Here is an 18,604-nt window from a genome sequence, read left to right as displayed (position 1 = left end):
AAGGTGATGTAAAATTATAATTTTCCCAATTAAAAAAAAAATATTTGCATAATGACCACAGGGAAAACTCCCGATCATAGATATATATATGTATATATGTGTATGTGTAGAGATATATATGTATATATGTGTATATCTCTGGCTCTAGATGACCACAGTCCTCCACTGCAGCTTAGTTCCTGCGTTCATTTCAAAGAAGTGCTACCCTGTACTAAAATGGCGACTCTATTAACGCATTCCTTCCAATAGACAACAACAGGGTAGGCGACATCTAATGTAAATATCTATGATCTTGAAGACACTGATTAGCTTGTTCAGGTATGTTTAATTAGTGTTGGAGCTAAACTGTGCAGGACACCGGCCCTCCAGGACCGAGTTTGCCAATCCCTGGCTTAAAGTGACATTTAAAGACTTAACTAAGTAATTAGGTTAACAAGGCAGGTTAGGTTAATTAGGCAAGTTATTGTATAACGATGGTTCTGTAGACTATTGAGAAAAAATATAGCTTAAAGGGGCTAATAATTTTGTAATAATTAAAAACTGCTTTTATTCTAGCCAAAATAAAACAAATAAGACTTTCTCTAGAAAAAAAATATTATCAGACATACTGTAAAAATTTCCTTGCTCTGTGTTTTTTTTTCCGGTCAAAATATTATTCTGTTCATTATGGCAACATTTATTAAATGTTAAAAAAAACTGTTAAGTTGTAGAAAATGTATTCAAATTAAATTAAAATGTAAATTAAAATTAAATGTATTTTAAATAACTGCTTTCTTATTGTATGAAGTTTCAAATGAATATATTACACCAGTCATTATTGCTTTTATTACTAAATTACAAATAATAATTATAATAATTATTATTAGACTGATTTCTGATCAAACTTTTTCTTTAAAATCACTGGAATGACTTATCAAATTAAATTATAAACTGCTTTTGAACAGTTATTTTAGAGTGCAATAACATTTCACAATTGTACAATAGTGTATATATCGTTTTCTTTTATTCTCCCTCACTGTATAGGGTGACTCTGGAGGTCCAATGGTCATCAAAAGCTTCAATACATGGATCCAGGCTGGTGTTGTGAGTTTTGGTAATGGGTGTGCTGACCCAAATTATCCTGGTGTGTACGCCAGAGTTTCTCAGTACCAGAACTGGATCTCTCAGTATGTCACGGCTAGTTTCGTTCCTGTTGATGTCAATGCTCCTGTTCAGGATGACAATGAGGCCTGCCCTACAAAACGTATGTTGAAAAAGGAACATCAAAAGTAATCATTGAACCGACACTTTAGCCTCCATTCACACTTTCTCTCTTTCTCTGTGTTTTCTCTACAGCAACCTCGTGTGGAGGCTCTGCCAGTGTGTATCCATGGATGGCTGTTTTATCTTATTATGGTAACCCGGAGTGTGTCGGAACTTTGGTGTCTGACCAATTCATCTTGACCTCTGCTAGCTGCTTTTCTGGGTAACCAAACCAGGAAAACTGTATTTCATAAGAAGTGACTGACCAAATATTCTTGACTTGTCTCCTGACACTTAATATCTCTTTTTTCAGATTTGTGGGTAAAAATGGATGGACTGTGACCCTCAGTCTCGCCAATTGGTGGGACTGCTCCAGCTCCCCTGTATCTTCTGATGTAGCAAACATCTTTTTCGACAGCGTTTCAGGCAATGGGGTAGCACTTGTGCAGCTGTACACTCCAATGTATACAATTGCCAATTTACCCGTGGAGATGTATTATTCAAGCTTTGGCCCTGGTGCTCAGTGTGTAGTAGCCATTTTGAGCTCATTCTCCTCTAGTGAGTTTATGTAGTCGCTTATTCTGGCTTTCTCATCAGGAAATTCAGCAATATCTCATGACTGATCATTTTGCTTGCCTCTCTTTTGTTTTAAGCTGGAGTATCCTTTCAGGAAATCCAGACAACCATTGTAAACTGTGATCCTTCAGACATCGGACACACTGATATCTGCACAGAGTCTGTCGCTATTCAACAGGTATCTGCACAATCCTCTTCAGTTGTTTGAGTTTGTCAGCAATCATGCACTGTATAGCACAATTTGGTAGAGTACTGCATTACAGTAGTGCAACAATTGATGGTTTGATCATGTGTACCTTGAATAAACCATAAATGGTTTTACAAAGCGTCTACAAAATGCTTAAATGTAAATTCTGTGAACTGCCCAGATAGCATACATATGTGGGCCACTTTAGGCAGTTATGCGGCACTGGTGGTCTTCCTTCGGCCCAGACAAAATGAATGTGAGCCTGAAGTGGCCCACCTGTACAATGACAAGAGGGGGCCAAAGATTCCAATTAATTTATGGACCATTTAAGGCAAAGATTGGGCACTTATGGCAAAAAGTCATCTAAATGTGAACCTAATGTGACCCATGTAAATGGTAAATTTGGCACAAATGATAGAGGACAAATGTGGGCTACATTTGGCAAAAATGTGGCATTGTCATTTAAGGGTAATCTGGGTGTGGCTCACATGTGTAGGTGCAAATGTGGCCCAGTTATTATAAAACAAATATGAGCCACTTTTGGCAAATATTTGGCACAGTAAGCTCTGGCTAATGTGGCTGTGAGCCTAAAGTGGCCCAGAGAAAATGTGGCAAATGTGGCCCAGTTATCTTAAAACATAAATGGGTCACTTTTGGCAAATATTCGCAACAGTAAACTCTGGCTATGTGGGTGAGATGTAAGTGTCTGGTGTGGGTCGTATCTGGGCAAAAATAAAAGCAAACTGTGGCCCAGTATAGGGTCAGTTCTGGTTCATTTGGTAGAATTCTGGCTGATATGTGGTATTTCTATGGCTTAATTGTGGCACAGATCTGGCTAACAGGAGCGTACCGCCCAGTGCCATCAACCCATGCGGTTTGGTGTGGGCTGGATTAGAGCCACATGAATTTTGCTATCTGGGTGGAAACAGGAAAAACAGTAGCTTTAATGATCCTCTAATTTGATTGGTCATGCATAATTTTATTAAAACAATAATTGCATAATACAATTCTCTCATTATTTTTACGCCAGCTTGAGGGCCCTTAAAAGCGTAGTTCACCCCAAAATGAAAATGCACTCACTATTTACTCACCCTTAATAAAGCTTAATGAGTTTCTTCATTCTGTTGAACACTAAGGAAGAAATTTTGAAGAAAGCAGAAGCCTTTAAACCACTGACAACAATTGGGAAAAACAAATACTGTACAAGTAAATGGTGACAGGTTCTCGGCTTTCTTCAAAGTAACTTCCATTGTGTACTCAAACTCGAACTGTACTTTCGACTTTAAAAAGAAACAACAGGTCCAAATAAGCTGCTTGCAATCAAACCAGTTTCCAGCAAATGCGTCACTGGTTATACCTGGTAGTAAGATGCATTTTGATGGATCTCATCACCTGCTGCTCTTTTGTTCACTTTTAACCACTTGATTTTTGAAAGATTTATTGGCTGTTCTGATCCTTCACGGTAATATTGAGAAATAATAAGTTAAGGTAACTCAAACCATTTGAGGAAACCGATTCCAACAAACCATTTAAGTTCAAAAACTAATCCTAATGAGTACTGTGAACTTAATCCATTTGAGTAAATGAAGCAGTTTGAGCGCAGTAAAAGCCAATAAATGAAGAGAACTCAAACCAACTGAGTGCTGTAAAACTCAATAAGTTAAGGCAACTCAAACTGTTTGAGGAAACCAATTGCTATAAACCATTTGAGTTAAACTAATCTATATGAGTACTGTGAACTTACTCTATTTAAGTTGAAGTAATGATGTATTTATTTAACTCATTACCTTCAACACTGAGTTCAAAACTGTTTTAAATGAGTAGAATTAACTTTCAGTCAATTTTGAGTTAACGAAACGCATTTCATTTGATTAAGTTGACTGTTGGGTTTTACAATGCATCTGTATTTAGTGTCATCCACTTGCGTTCATGTTGAGCGAACCTACAACCTAAAACCTGGTGTAGAGAAGCTTGAATGTTTACTATGAGGTTTTTAAACAGTCCTTCTTTCTCGTTCAGAACGGCAGTCCCTTGTTGTGCAGTAATGGCTTCATGTGGATTCAAGCTGGCATTTTGTCCGTTCCCCCTGGCACTGAGATGAACCCACAGAACTCCAACAACACAGCCTTCATGAGTACCGTTCCCTTCACCAACTTCTTCATTAACACTCTCAACGATGTCCCGGTAATTTTTGGTGGGGCAGAGTCATTCTCACCCCTCTCTCTCACCTGCACCATTCTGCTGTCTCTCCCTGCAGTCCTCCAGGCCTTGTTCTGAAATAGGTTGTACTGACATTATATCCTACCTGTCAGATTATGCTACCAACACTGTATGTAAATGGTTTGGAGGTTAAGGTTTGGGATTGGGGTAGGTCACACCACTCCAAAAATGTGCCATTTTAGCATAATTTGATAGGTACCATATACCGTCATCTATTTTTTGAATGGTGGGCAGGAAAATCTGACACAATACTGGCATCAGCCACTCTGTCAATGAATACACTAACATATGCAGTGTATTATAGGGACGTTAAGGCTGTTTTCTTTTGCATTAGAACTATACTGTTACTGTCGAACCTAAATGTCGACCTAAATGAAGTAACTAAAGTGGAATCTTAACACTGTAAATTCCAAATAAAACAGATATGATTGTTGAATGTGATATACGTTTGTTTTTGGTTTTGTTTAAATATATTATTGTTTCTCACTTCACATGTTTGAACTCTACTTTCTGTGTTTATGCTAAAATTACAAATTAAATAAATGTATGCCTGTAAAAATCTGTCACCTCAATTATACTTTTACATATATTTTATCAATATATTTCTTACATATTCTTTGATAAATTTATATACTGGCTTACACACACATACACACACACACACACACACACACACACACACACACACACACACACACACACACACATACTGGTTTTTGTGAATTACCAGGACACTGCAGCCCAAACTGGTGTGTTGGTGTATTAGGGGGACACCCCTTTCCACTTGCTGTACAGAGATCAAAAAATCTATTTTGACCCATACAACACAGATTTCACTTTAAAGTTTGTTTACACAAAACACAATCTATAATGTAACAACCTGAAAATATACCAAATTATGAGGACAATTTATAATTTGACACACAAGCTCCGCCTACGACACAAAACTGTATTATAAAGACTAATGTGATTTCTAAGGACACTAGCTATACAACACACAAAAGTGTCATTTGAGTGTATTGAAGGGACATACCTGATCTATGAGGACCAATGGTTTAACACATACACAACAGTAAAGATTGTGTATTAAAGGGACATACCTGATCTATGAGGCCCAGTGGTTTAACACATACACAACAGTAAAGACTGTGTATTAAAGGGACATACCTGATCTATGAGGCCCAGTGGTTTAACACATACACAACAGTAAAGACTGTGTATTAAAGGGACATACCTGATATATAAGGACCAATGGTTTAACACATACACAATAGTATAAGTAATAGTATTTTATATTATTATAAAATATTGAGAAGATTTCGCTAATATAACTAAGATTTAAATTTCACTTATTTTTTTAAGCAAACTAGTGCAATTACTAAGCTTAATTTGAGAAACCAATTAAGCTAATATTATTGAGGAAAGATGGCTTCACGTTTATTTTAAGAAAATTCACTCAATTATGTGGATTTGATTGAGATGTTTGCATTTGAATCTCAACAACGGCAGTGATCAGACGACATTTTGAAGGAGCAGATCAACAGCGAGCATGTTAAGAGGTAAGCATTAACAGTTTATCATTTTATTGTCTTAAGTAGCCTAAGCTCTTTCAGGAAAGACACATGCTGTTCAAACTTGTTCAGGAGGTTAGTTTTTGCCATATGATGTATATAGGGATACACGGGTATTTTTAACCCATTCCTATTTAAAATTGATTTGCTTCAATATTCATTCTGAATTATATAATGAAATTGAACAAATTATTTGCATCGTAATATTTAACAGCAATGATCAGGCAACAGTTAAGCAGGGTGGACGAACAACAGTGAGCTTGTTAAGTGGTAAGTCTAAGCTAAGCTAAGTTAGCTAGCTATTCAATGGGGTTTATGCACAGCTAGTGCTTTTCCATTTCATAAGGTTCCTTTTACAGCATTGATGATGTAATGTAATGAACTGTGTTTATATATAATACTGTACATAAATACTAATATTTGTTTGCTTCATTTTTCAGATCAAAGAAAACGTTTGCAGTATTTTCCCACTAAAGAGGAGCAGTTTATTGAGGCAGATTTTGATAAAGAGAATGGGTGCCATACATCAGGTATTTTTAATAATGTTATTTGTGTATTATTATTATTATTATTATTATTATTATTATTATTATTACTAATTTCTACACTTTTTTTTGCATCAGACCTCACATTAAATCAGGGATGAATCGAGAGATGTCGTCCTCTGTTGCTGGTCTATCTGTATAAATAAGATGAAGAGCTCATCCAGGAGTGCAATGTAAGTGTCTCAAACCGTTTCAGATATTTACGATCTTCAGAAAACTGCACTTTATATTTTTGCATGCTTACAAAAAAATACATAGCTACATTGTTGAATGCACTATTCCTTGTATAAACATGGTTTGTTTTTATACATTTCTGTACACTAGTATACATTTAAACACCCTGTCCATTATAAGTCAAAATACTTGTGTACTTGTGTCAGTCAGCAACATCTACTCAAACATTATGAAGAATTACTGTTCACTGAGATACAAAGAAATGGTTTATTTCCTTAATAGATTTCCTTAATGTGTTTTAGTAAACATTTGAAATGTACAACTGCATAATTTAATAATGATAAACGTAATGTTTATTTTACAGTGTGGGAATGCACAGAGAATTGTTGTCTGTCAGAGGGATGACCAACCATGAGGACTTCTGCATTGTCTTGGAGGATAAGCGAGTCATGGCTAGCTTGGAAAATCTAGAATTGCTGAACTAGATTTATACAAATATTCTCCAAATAAAAATCACTTACAAAGAAACGAATATTAAATTTGACACAAATTCACTGCTAAAACCTTTTGGGGAAAATTTCAGTGCATTGACTGATTGATTGTGTTCCTAATATTTTGAGATATGGCTTTTATACTGGTTTTAGATGTTATGCAATACACTAATTCTGTCAAATTTTGTCTAAAATGTGACTGTTCCTATAAAAGAAACATTTGACAGAACATTTTATTTTCCATGACATGGATAAAGGAATTTTTATCAGAGATTAACATTGCTGTAAATTTTATATAGATTTGTTTAACATATTGCACCATTTTGTTATCAGTGTAACATGTAATAAAATGATATTTGGCCAAAATGTATTGTGTATGTATTTCATTATACATTATATATTTTACACTTTATGAATGAGCAATTTTCATTAATAAATCTGAGTAAATGGTGATTTATTTGCATATATTATAAAAGCACATTTCACATGCTTCATTCAAGTGGTTTTTGTAAAAAAAAAATATATGAGTAAATGGTGGTGGATTTGCTTAAATTATAAAAGCACATTCTGCTTATAATTTTAAAATCTTCATCTATCACTCAAAAAAAAATTGTAATTTTCACATGATTCATTCAAGTGGTTTTTGCTAAAAAAAATAAAGTCTTGAAATTTACTTAAAACTAATATGTGCAATTGTGTTACCACTATTTTTTTTAGTAAATAGCACATAAGATTTTTTACAGTGTATAACAGTATGCACAGTCTGTGAACAAGGAGCAAAGTTTAATTTTAACAACATTACAGTAGTTGGCCTTAATATTTTCCATCACAAGACCATTTTGTGTATCAAGAAACATTCTGTGTAGTGTAAAGAAAAAAACAAACGCTCTCACTCTAAGTGTAAAGAGGGGATCTTAAATATTTTAACTGTTCCTAAACATAACAGTTAAACTAAACATTGCTGAAAGCATATTGAATCCATCAACAAACTTCAACAGCAGAAGAATATTCCACTTATTAACAAAAAGAAAAAACAAAAACACCTAATGAGATGGTTTCTTTTTTAGGGTTAAGCCGCGATTCCTAACAAAATCCCTAATGTTTTGGAGTGTGTGAGTAGCCAAAACTGGATACTCAGCATTCTTGCATTGCTGGCATTCAATTTTAGTGGTGAGTTTACCCCCTGCTATGTGGTCGCGGAAGTGCCTCTGTACTGCTGCAATTTCAGTTGAAGACCAGGTTCGTTTCTGCTTCCTTTTAGCATCGTCCAGATTTTTTTCAGCAGAATTTTCGTGATTCCCTACAAAAGAGAAAAACAGGTTCCTGAACCCTGGGGTGAACACTATGACGACCAGAGCTCCTCTCCCTCTTTTCCCAACCAGCCACACTCTTACCAACCCTTGCTTTAGTCAAGTCTTATTGTATAGATCACTAATCCATAAGAGTAAAAAATTATGGGCTGCTTTTTTTATTAATCATGTTTGTTTTAGTAAAAGGAGCAATTTATTTATTAAGTTTTTTTGTTACATCCTTGTAAAATTGGTTTTAACTGTTGGCCCAATGTTACATTCCTCATATATCACATATCAAATTGTAAATAAAAGAATGAAATTAAAGACCTGACTTGGCCTGTCACTATTTAATTCGTTTAATTTGTCATGTTTAATTAATCATAAAGTCTTCTCAACACAGCGTTTCTGCTGCACGGAACAAAACTGCTGCAACTAAACAAAGTTTTGCAAACTGTGTGCTAGCTTAAAGTTCAGAGCTTATAATAGACATTTTCAATGTCTCTACTCTGGTCCAAAAAGAAAAAAAAAACACTCAATGAAAATACCAAACAATTTTGTAATGTAGTTGATCACAAGTGCCTTTAACTACAGTTGTTCTCTTTAATAGGTAAATACTTAGCAATTTTTTTTTTATTCTTATTTTTTATTTATGTATTTATTTATTATTCTGTTATTTATTTTCAGTGTAAAATTATTACTGGACTGGAAATGGACTATTAGTTGTTTATCATTATTTTGTGCTGTATTATTTGGTTACTGAGCAGCAATAAATAACACTTTAAAAAATAAGGAGTTTACACCTGATTTTCTTAACTAATAGTGTTTTGAAATGAATTAATAAATAATAATCACTGTGATAACCGTGAAAAGTGATTATTCCTCAGACTATAATCGTACAACCAAATCTATAATCGTTGTATCCCTACCTGTCACAATAATCAATATATATCGACCTATCGCACAATAAATATACATGACCTCAATTTTTGGTAATGCAATACATCACCATTTATATTTACATAAAAAACACAATAACATAAATGTTAAATAGGGATTGTGTTTCTCAGCAATAGTGTTTATGTTATCTTATTTTTCAGAGGAAAAAAAAAGAAAAAATCTGTAGATGGAAAAATCTCCATAACGGTTCTATTTGTAAGAAAATGTGAATTTCTTGTTTATTCAAGTTTTTTAAGGCATCTAATATTTGGACACTTAATTTTCATGATCTAAATAATTTATGAATGAAATCTTTGTTCATCAATTGAAAGTGTGTGGCCTTCTTGCATTATTATGCTGTTATATTATGATTTTACATTCATTGGCATAAAACGGTCTTAAAATGTCAATAATATCACTTATTGCGATTATTTTATGGGGCAATATATCGACCAACAAAATGTTATCATGACAGGCCTATAGAGATTAGTAGTTAAAAACATTTTATTTTCATCATACCTTGAGATGAGCCTCTAAAGGAAGTCTCGATATCTGTGAATAGACAAATAAAACCCTATAACAAACAGTAGTATTGCTTGGTCTGCATGAATTAAATTAAATCTTAATGGATATGCTGGCTGAGTGAGGTAGATGATCATACCATCTGAGGTGCCTGGTGGGTTCACAACAGGCTGCCTAGCTTTCTTCATTCCTGCAGTATGAATAGTATGGATCAGAATATAGGTTACTCAAACATTTCATAAATTATTCTACAAGTGGAAACTGTAAATCTGTAAAGCAAAAAAATCCTCCTTTATTATAAAACCAGCTAAAATGATTGATCTAAAGAATTCCCTAGTACAGTGTTCTTTCTTTTTATGATTGTGTGCTTTTACCAGGTTGTTCGTGCTCTTCCCTCCTGCTGTGATATTTGTCCTTCTTGCAATGATCTTAAAAAAAATACACATTCAAAACATGGAAACACTTCATGGCAAGTGTGAATCTCATGAATTATCAGGAACTAACACAAGCTCAAAGTCTTTCATTCATGACTTCATGGATGAAAAACACCTTAAGACATTAAGACGAGTACATCATCATGATTTATGTTTATTATGCACAATCATGATTTTCATTGTTCACAAAAAACAAGGTCTTTACTATACATTGTAGATAAACCTATGCTCATGGTACGTTTCAATTCAATTAATTTTAAATTATTAAATATAGAAATATAGAAAAATAATCAATATTACCTCATGCATGCATACAGGCTAGAACAGTATATCAATTAATGTGAGAACTGAATATGAGATATTAAGTATGTTCATGTCTTCTTCATAGTAGCCTATGAATATGTGCTATATATGGACAGAGCACAACACTGGCCAATCACAGCACAGAGTATGCGAAATTTGTTGACATCCAAATACAGCAGTCTTACATCCAAATACAGACTGTATATGTCACTCATTCTTTACACAGTGCAGAGATTGTGAATACAACGGCTAAACAAAAATTGTTTGCAACAAACAGTTTAAGCACAGGTAATTACCATTCTGATAAGCTGTCCCAACCAAAATCTCTCTGCACTGTGTAAACAAATAAGTGACATAATACTACTATGCTAGAGCATGTATTTGGTTTAGTCTGCACATGTTTTTTGACTCTAAAAGCCATGAGACCCATTGACTGCCATATATGACTGAAAGACTGCAGCGGTTTGAGTTAAAAATCTTTGTTTGTGTTCTACTCAAGAAACAAAGTCATCTACATCACTGACTCCTGGGGGTAAGCAGTTAAACATCACATTTTTATGTCTGGGTGAACTATCGCTTTAATAACACACTGTTTATAAGTATTCCAGTGGACCAAGTTACCACTTGAGGGGTCATACACAATGAGGTCATGAGAAATTAATGCTTAGTTAATGATGACTACTGTATTTGGATGTCAACAGAATTCGGTGTTGGGGGTCTGTCCTTTTACATGCAGGCTGCTATAAAGAAGACATATATACGTGCTCATCATTTATCATCATAACTCATCATAATTAATAAAAAACATTAGTTCTCACATTTAGTCTTACTAGATTGAAAAAATAATAATTCAGTACATGTACCATAAGCATAGCTTTACCTATAATGGATATTAAAAATCTTGTTATCTGTGAAAAAGAAAACATCATGATCATGCATAATAACCTATTAATCATGATGATGTACTCATCTTAGTGAATGTCTTAAGGTGTTTTCATCTATGACGTCATGAATAAGATTGTGAACTCATGCTAGTTCCTGATAATTGAGATTTTAATGAATGAAGCAATTCAACATTCTCTATTAATTTATGCATTAATTCATGGTAATTCATGTACCTGTAAATTTCAATGTCATTTACACAATATTATAATTTAAGCAATCAAAAGCAATCGAAACTGAATCTTAAACATTTATAACACTCATTTTGGTTTCAAAAGTATATATACTTTTGATATATGTGGGTTTTCAATTCAATTCAATTCAATTCCCCTTTATTTGTATAGCGCTTATACAATGTAGATTGTGTCCAAGCAGCTTCACATAAAAGGTCATAGTAAATAGGAACAGTGTAGTTCAGTTTGTAGTGTTTAAGTTCAGTTCAGTTGAGCTCAGTTCAGTGTGGTTTAATAATCACTACTGAGAGTCCAAATATTGAAGGGCAAATCCAACGATGCGGTTTGAAGTTAAAAAAGTTTTAGTATTGTCATACCTTTAGATGGGCCTCCTAAGGCAGGGTCTGTATCTGTGAATAGAAAAATAAAATACTATAACAAACAGCAGCAGTGTTTAGTCTATATGAATTATGCACACAAACCTTGGTGCAGTTGGACAAAACTTACACCGAACTTCTACCCATCCCCCACAACATGACAAAAGCAGTAAGTATGGGGACATATGACACACAAACCATGGTGCAGTCGGACAACACACACTGAACTTCTACCCATCCCCCACAACATGACAAAAGCAGTAAGTATGGGGACATATGACAAAAGCAGTAAGTATGGGGACATACGACACACAAACCATGGTGCCGTTGGACAAAACACACACTGAACTTCTACCCATCCCCCACTACATGACTAAAGTAGTAAGTATGGGGACATACGACATATGATACACATGCTAGCTCAGAATGAACCATCCTCCATACTATTGTAAATTAAACAATTCCTATGACTGATGATACATGGGGCAACTTAGATTATTGTTGGCATCAGAGGGCAACCAGATGAGACACAGGGCCCATGACTGATTTAAAGTATGCAGATAAAAAAATTGTTACCCATTCTCAGTGGGGAAAGTGCCCAATCAACACTGCTTAAAAAAAGTTGCCTGGCAAAATTGCTCAAAATGTTGTCCTGTGTATCATCAGCCTATCGCTGTCTTTCAATTCTTTAAGTTTGATTGTAATTAAAAATCACTGTTGTTGCCAACTAAAGAACATTTAATAAATAAATACTTATTAAATGCTCATTTACCTGTTGAGTGTTGTCATGACATGTCAGCTGAGAATCAGACGTTGTTGAGATCTGAAAAGGTTTGAGTACTGAACATTAATTTTGGATAACACGGCAACACATGGTGATGCTTTGAGTATCCAAAACAACTAATGTGAAAATTACATAATACAAGTGAATTCTTAGATCAAACAATTGTTAGATCAAATAATAGCTATCAAACATTACAGATGATTAGGACTGTGTGCTGCAATGAATTCTCACATATCCTGATGTGAGAATTCATTGCAGCACACAGTCCTAATCATCTGTAATGTTAAGGTAATGATTCTACATCATCTTACCAAAGTTAATGGAGATTTTACTACCTGTTGAGCATTAGAAACACACACTTACCTCCTTTGACCCATCTCCTGCTGCACAGCTGAACAAAGCATGCTCCTGTTGTTCAGTCTCAGAACAAACCTGTAAAATATGAAAGATTTGTGTAATCAGGTTAACAAAAGGTCAACTATACAATGTTATAAAACATTTATGGAAATTTTAAAGAAATCATACAGTTAAAGGATTTTGCATCATCTTACCAAAGTTAATGGAGGTTTAACTACACTGTAAAAAAATGGCAGTGTTTTCAACGGTAAAAAACTGTAAATATACTACAGTAAAAATCCGTAACCTGGTTAACGGTATGTTTCCTTAATATATACGGCGAATAACCGAAAATTGACTTTCCCAGTTCCCTGTATGGCACATCACTTTTTATGCTTTTTGTTGACATTATTATGGATCTTTGCAGTTGTTTCTCCATCAGTTATGTACATTAGAGATTTATGTTACATCTAATACTGATAAACAATGTTTTTTTCATGACTTAAATTTTATTTGTGTTACCATACTGGTGTTTAGTAGCTGTTTGAATGACACTGAGCACCTTCTATATACGGACACTTTTCTGCTTGTGGGAAAAGTTGTTAGTGATGAGCTTTGGTTCATTAAGTAACTTACTCATCACCACCTGCATGTGGCTGTGTTAACATGTCTAACTGTGTAACAAAATATGTGTAGATGTTGGTAATTCAAAATACAGACATATTACCTCTATAAATTAATGAAATATGGTAGTTTACCATAAAAATGAGGAATTACTTTTACGGTGTGTACCGTATTTTTAACGGTAAAGTACTGGCAACCACAGCTGCGTTTTTTTTTACCGTAAATTTTACAGTGTACCTGTTGAGCATTAGAAACACACACTTACCTCCTTTGACCCATCTCCTGCTGCACAGCTGACCAAAGCATGCTCCTGTTGTTCAGTCTCAGAACAAACCTGTAAAATATGAAAGATTTGTGTAATCAGATTAACAAAAGGTCAACTATACAATGTTATAAAACATTTAAGGAAATTTTAAAGAAATCAATTAGTTCGACCTCAGAACAAACCTGTGTGGATTCTAAATCAAGTACTAACACTTCTCCACATGGTTGAAAAACTGTTTTTACTGTAAACTCTGTAAATGTCTTTAAATGAAAGTAAAAGGATTATTTCAATCTGTTAATACCTTTCTTCTCCAAGGCCAGTCAGAATCTCAATAATTATACAATATCTCTTCCCCAGGACTTACCCCAGTCAGGGTAAAAGTTAAAACAATACTTAAAACATAGACAATTGTGTTACTCACCTTTAAATGAATTTATATATTTTATTTCAAATCCATCCTTATCTTTGAGCATGGATGAAAAATATGCAGCTTCATCTTTTGGTTTTAGTTTAGCCCTCCAGGACCATGTTGCTGCCATTTCCTGCAAAAGCCAGATGATGTATTTTGTCACTTTATGTAATTATAATAATTCTGTTTTTTTATCACTGACCTAATCAATTATGAGTTTATACTTTTATTTGCTGTAGAGGGCTTAAATATAATCAACAGGGATAATTCTGTACTACTTGCAGGTCAGTAAATAGCACCAGTGAAACAGGAAAAACATCTTAGACCTTACAAATGTGTTTAGTATTTTTAACAATCTGAAACATGCTGCTTTTCTACTTCTCAACTACACTGTGACTGTCACTAAAGGCAAACATTATGATAATAGCTATCAGACTTTTATATACAGTTTATAAAACCTCTACAGAGACCTACAGTAAGGCTAAAACTAACAGCCGGTCTGACAACACTGATTAATATTAATGCACAATTACAGGAATAACCTTCACAAAGAACTGTAAGCAATTAAAAAGGACCTGATTTGGGATCTGACACACAACATAGTTCACAATTAAACAGCTGTGTGCCCTAAAAAACATCAAGTTCACCATTCCCATATGAAAACTACTGTAATGGACTACTGTACTATAGTAAACTAGAGTAATAATCCTAGATACAATAATGTTTTTTAAACTTACCATAGTAAAAATTAAAGAATACTATGGTTTATCAACTCACAAATATTACAGGATACTGAAGTGCATTAACAAAGTGTAGTAATCACTATAACATACTGCAGTAAACTTTAATTTACTACGTCAAATACTACAATATTTTTCCATGTGGCCTTTCGTACATTAACCCAATTATCACTGAACTGCCCAGATAGCAAAATAAATTTGACCTCAATCTGGCATCACGAGTTATTTAGCCATTAGCCATTAACTTTTAAACCCAAAATATACATAATACAAGCGATTTAGTTATTGATTATATGTATTTGTCAGACTAGTAAGTTAATTGTTAATTACTTATACATCCTTATATTCCTTATAGGTCGTGATAAAACGCTAGATAAAAGCTTACAAACGTGACCAAAACTAGCCTGTTTAACTGCTTTATAACGTTAACTAATATAATATAAGGTTTTATTGTTTATTATGGTGGCTTGAAAAGCCAGCATACTGTTATCTATCTTAAACTTATTATTATTCTTCTTCTTCTTCTTCTGAGACTAATTTCTAAGTGTATCTCCTCCTAGGCCTTTCAAGCTACATACTTCAAACTTTCGTCAAACCTTCAAACTGGTCTGACTCGGGTTGCTATATCTTTTCTAACTGATCCGACCTTGGGTTTTCCGAAAAACGACCCAGAAAAATCCCAAAAGTCCCATTGACTTAACATTGGGTCAAACTTTGTGAGCTCATAACTCTGCATCAGACTGTCCTACAGACTAGAGTCTGGCCTCATTCAACTCAGTCTAGCCAGCAGCCAATCACTGATTACCTTTAAACTTACTAGCCACTCCCTAGCAACCAATTTCAGCACCCTAGCAACTGTCCCAGAGACTGTGACTAGCTATTCTAACACACGCTAACAGTTTTAACATCCTACTCACATGCTAATCTTGCTAGAAAGGTGCTAGCAACACGATAGTGACATGCTAGTCATGCTAGTAACATGTTAATTCATGCTAGAATCATGCTAACAACATGCTAATTCATGCTAGAAACAAGCTGACTCATGCTAGAATCATGCTAGTAACATGCTAGTTACATGCTAATTAATGCTAGAATCATGCTAGTAACATGCTAGTTACATGCTAGTTAATGGTAGAATCATGCTAGTTACATGCTAATTCATGCTAGAAACATACTAATTCATGCTAGAATCATGCTAACAACATGCTAATTCATGCTAGAAACATGCTAGTAACATGCTAATTCATGATAGAAACATGCTAGTAACATGCTAGAATCATGCTAGTAACATGCTAATTCATGCTAGAAACATGCTAGTAACATGCTAATTCATGCTAGAATCATGCTAGTAACATGCTAATTCATGCTAGAATCATGCTAGTAACATGCTAATCCATGCTAGAATCATGCTAGTAACATGCTAATTCATGCTAGTAACATGCTAATTCATGCTAGAATCATGCTAGTAACACGCTAATTCATGCTAGAATCATGCTAATAACATGCTAATTCATGCTAGAATCATGCTAGTAACGTGCTAATTCATGCTAGAATCATGCTAGTAACATGCTAATTCATGCTAGAATCATGCTAGTAACATGCTAATTCATGCTAGAATCATGCTAATAACATGCTAATTCATGCTAGAATCATGCTAGTAACACGCTAATTCATGCTAGAATCATGCTAATAACATGCTAATTCATGCTAGAATCATGCTAGTAACATGCTAATTCATGCTAGAGTCATGGTAGTAACATGCTTATTCATGCTAGAAACATGCTAGTAACATGCTAATTCATGCTAGAATCATGCTAGTAACATGCTAATTCATGCTAGAATCATGCTAATAACATGCTAATTCATGCTAGAAACATGCTAATTCATGCTAGAATCATGCTAATAACATGCTAATTCATGCTAGAAACATGCTAGTAACATGCTAATTCATGCTAGAATCATGCTAATAACATGCTAATTCATGCTAGAAACATGCTAGTAACATGCTAATTCATGGTAGAATCATGCTAGTTACATGCTTATCCATGCTAGAATCATGCTAGTAACATGCTAATTAATGCTAGAATCATGCTAATAACATGCTAATTTATGCTAGTAACATGCTAATTCATGCTAGAATCATGCTAGTAACATGCTAATTCATGCTAGAATCATGCTAGTAACATGCTAATTCATGCTAGAAACATGCTAGTAACATGCTAATTCATGCTAGAAACATGCTAGTAACATGCTAATTCATGCTAGAATCATGCTAGTAACATGCTAATTCATGCTAGAAACATGCTAGTAACATGCTAACTCATGCTAGAAACATGCTAGTAACATGCTAATTCATGCTAGAATCATGCTAATTCATGCTAGAAACATGCTAGTAACATGCTAATTCATGCTAGAATCATGCTAGTTACATGCTAATTTATGTTAGAATCATGCTAGTTACTTGCTAATTCATGCTAGTAACATGCTAATTCAGACTCGGCTTTTCAAGCCACCATAAAGTTTGTCCTCAAACTTTAATATCTAGTTGAGTTTTATCATCAATCTTACCTTAAGTGTCTTCAGAGTGGCGCGCTCATTATCTCAGCCGGAAGTGACTCGGTCGGAGGTGGAGGAGGTGGAAGAAAATGATTCCAATGATATTGCTTCTCTGTGTTTTAATTTTTATTGTTGTGGTGTGGACTTTGTTATTCCTTTATATTTAGAACGATTTTACAAACATATCTTTATCGTTATCGTCCTTTGTGTGAATAGCGTAAAACACAGCGCTTAGACAAAACCCGAATTTATGAGGACTTCTCACCCGTCAGCCAATCAAAACCCGCGATTCCATACACACATGTGAATATTCATAAGGAGGTCCAGTACCAAGACCCACCTACAGGGGCGCAGTTCCGATACACACTGTTAACACAAAGTCTGATGATTGAGAACTATATGGACTTTTGGAGAAAATTTGAATTTGAGCTCCTTACACATGTAGAAGCACTTCTACATTGCTTGAATTATGAGGACACCGGCACTGTCCTCATAATAAAAAATGTCCTCGTAGTGTGGCGTGTATTCATATGAAATGTCCTCTCAAATCACAAACCCCCCCCCCCCCCCCCCCCCCCACACACACACACACACACACACAAACACACGCAGATCCACACACATACAGTGAAGATTAAACTTGGAAAACACATTTTAATTCCAGAAATAGGTCATCTTCTGTGGCACTTCAACAAAACCCTTTGTTCTGTGAATAATACAGTGATTAAACGTTTTGAGAACAGCAATTATTGTAAAATTTTCCAGTTCTCCTAAATCTCAAGATTGTTATGACTTATAGGGTCCTGTTGCCAGAGGGTTTCAACTTTAGAATCAGCTGAAAACTAGAAGGTTTGGCTACTGGCTGGTCAGATAATTCATAATATTGATGCAGATGAACAGAGCCT

General features: G+C 34.6%; 1 protein-coding gene and 2 long non-coding RNA genes across 3 annotated transcripts in view; 2 read left to right on the top strand and 1 right to left on the bottom strand.

The window, feature by feature from the left end:
• zgc:165423 (uncharacterized protein LOC100101646 homolog) overlaps positions 1–4,666 on the top strand; it is an 8,760-nt gene extending 4,094 nt beyond the window's left edge. The window contains exons 6-10 of the mRNA XM_056454009.1: positions 1,024–1,243; positions 1,336–1,465; positions 1,556–1,800; positions 1,896–1,996; positions 4,025–4,666. Coding sequence (XP_056309984.1) covers positions 1,024–1,243; positions 1,336–1,465; positions 1,556–1,800; positions 1,896–1,996; positions 4,025–4,282 — 954 coding nt within the window. The 3' untranslated portion in view covers positions 4,283–4,666. The remainder of the gene's footprint in view (positions 1–1,023; positions 1,244–1,335; positions 1,466–1,555; positions 1,801–1,895; positions 1,997–4,024) is intronic.
• Positions 4,667–5,655: 989 nt separating this feature from the next.
• Positions 5,656–7,357, top strand: LOC130219464 (uncharacterized). The gene is made up of 3 exons (XR_008836063.1): positions 5,656–6,326; positions 6,420–6,514; positions 6,880–7,357. It is a non-coding gene; the product is annotated as an uncharacterized LOC130219464 (long non-coding RNA).
• An 806-nt stretch (positions 7,358–8,163) lies between these two features.
• On the bottom strand, positions 8,164–18,037 carry LOC130219457 (uncharacterized). Its single transcript, XR_008836062.1, has 10 exons — positions 17,712–18,037; positions 14,416–14,536; positions 13,995–14,063; positions 13,133–13,201; positions 12,758–12,808; positions 11,986–12,018; positions 10,131–10,184; positions 9,896–9,946; positions 9,754–9,786; positions 8,164–8,306 (listed from the first exon to the last, which is right to left on the bottom strand). It is a non-coding gene; the product is annotated as an uncharacterized LOC130219457 (long non-coding RNA).
• Positions 18,038–18,604: the final 567 nt, after the last annotated feature.

Source organism: Danio aesculapii, chromosome 3 (assembly GCF_903798145.1).
Source record: "Danio aesculapii chromosome 3, fDanAes4.1, whole genome shotgun sequence".
Taxonomy (NCBI): domain Eukaryota; kingdom Metazoa; phylum Chordata; class Actinopteri; order Cypriniformes; family Danionidae; genus Danio; species Danio aesculapii.
This window is presented reverse-complemented; position numbering and strand designations above follow the sequence as displayed.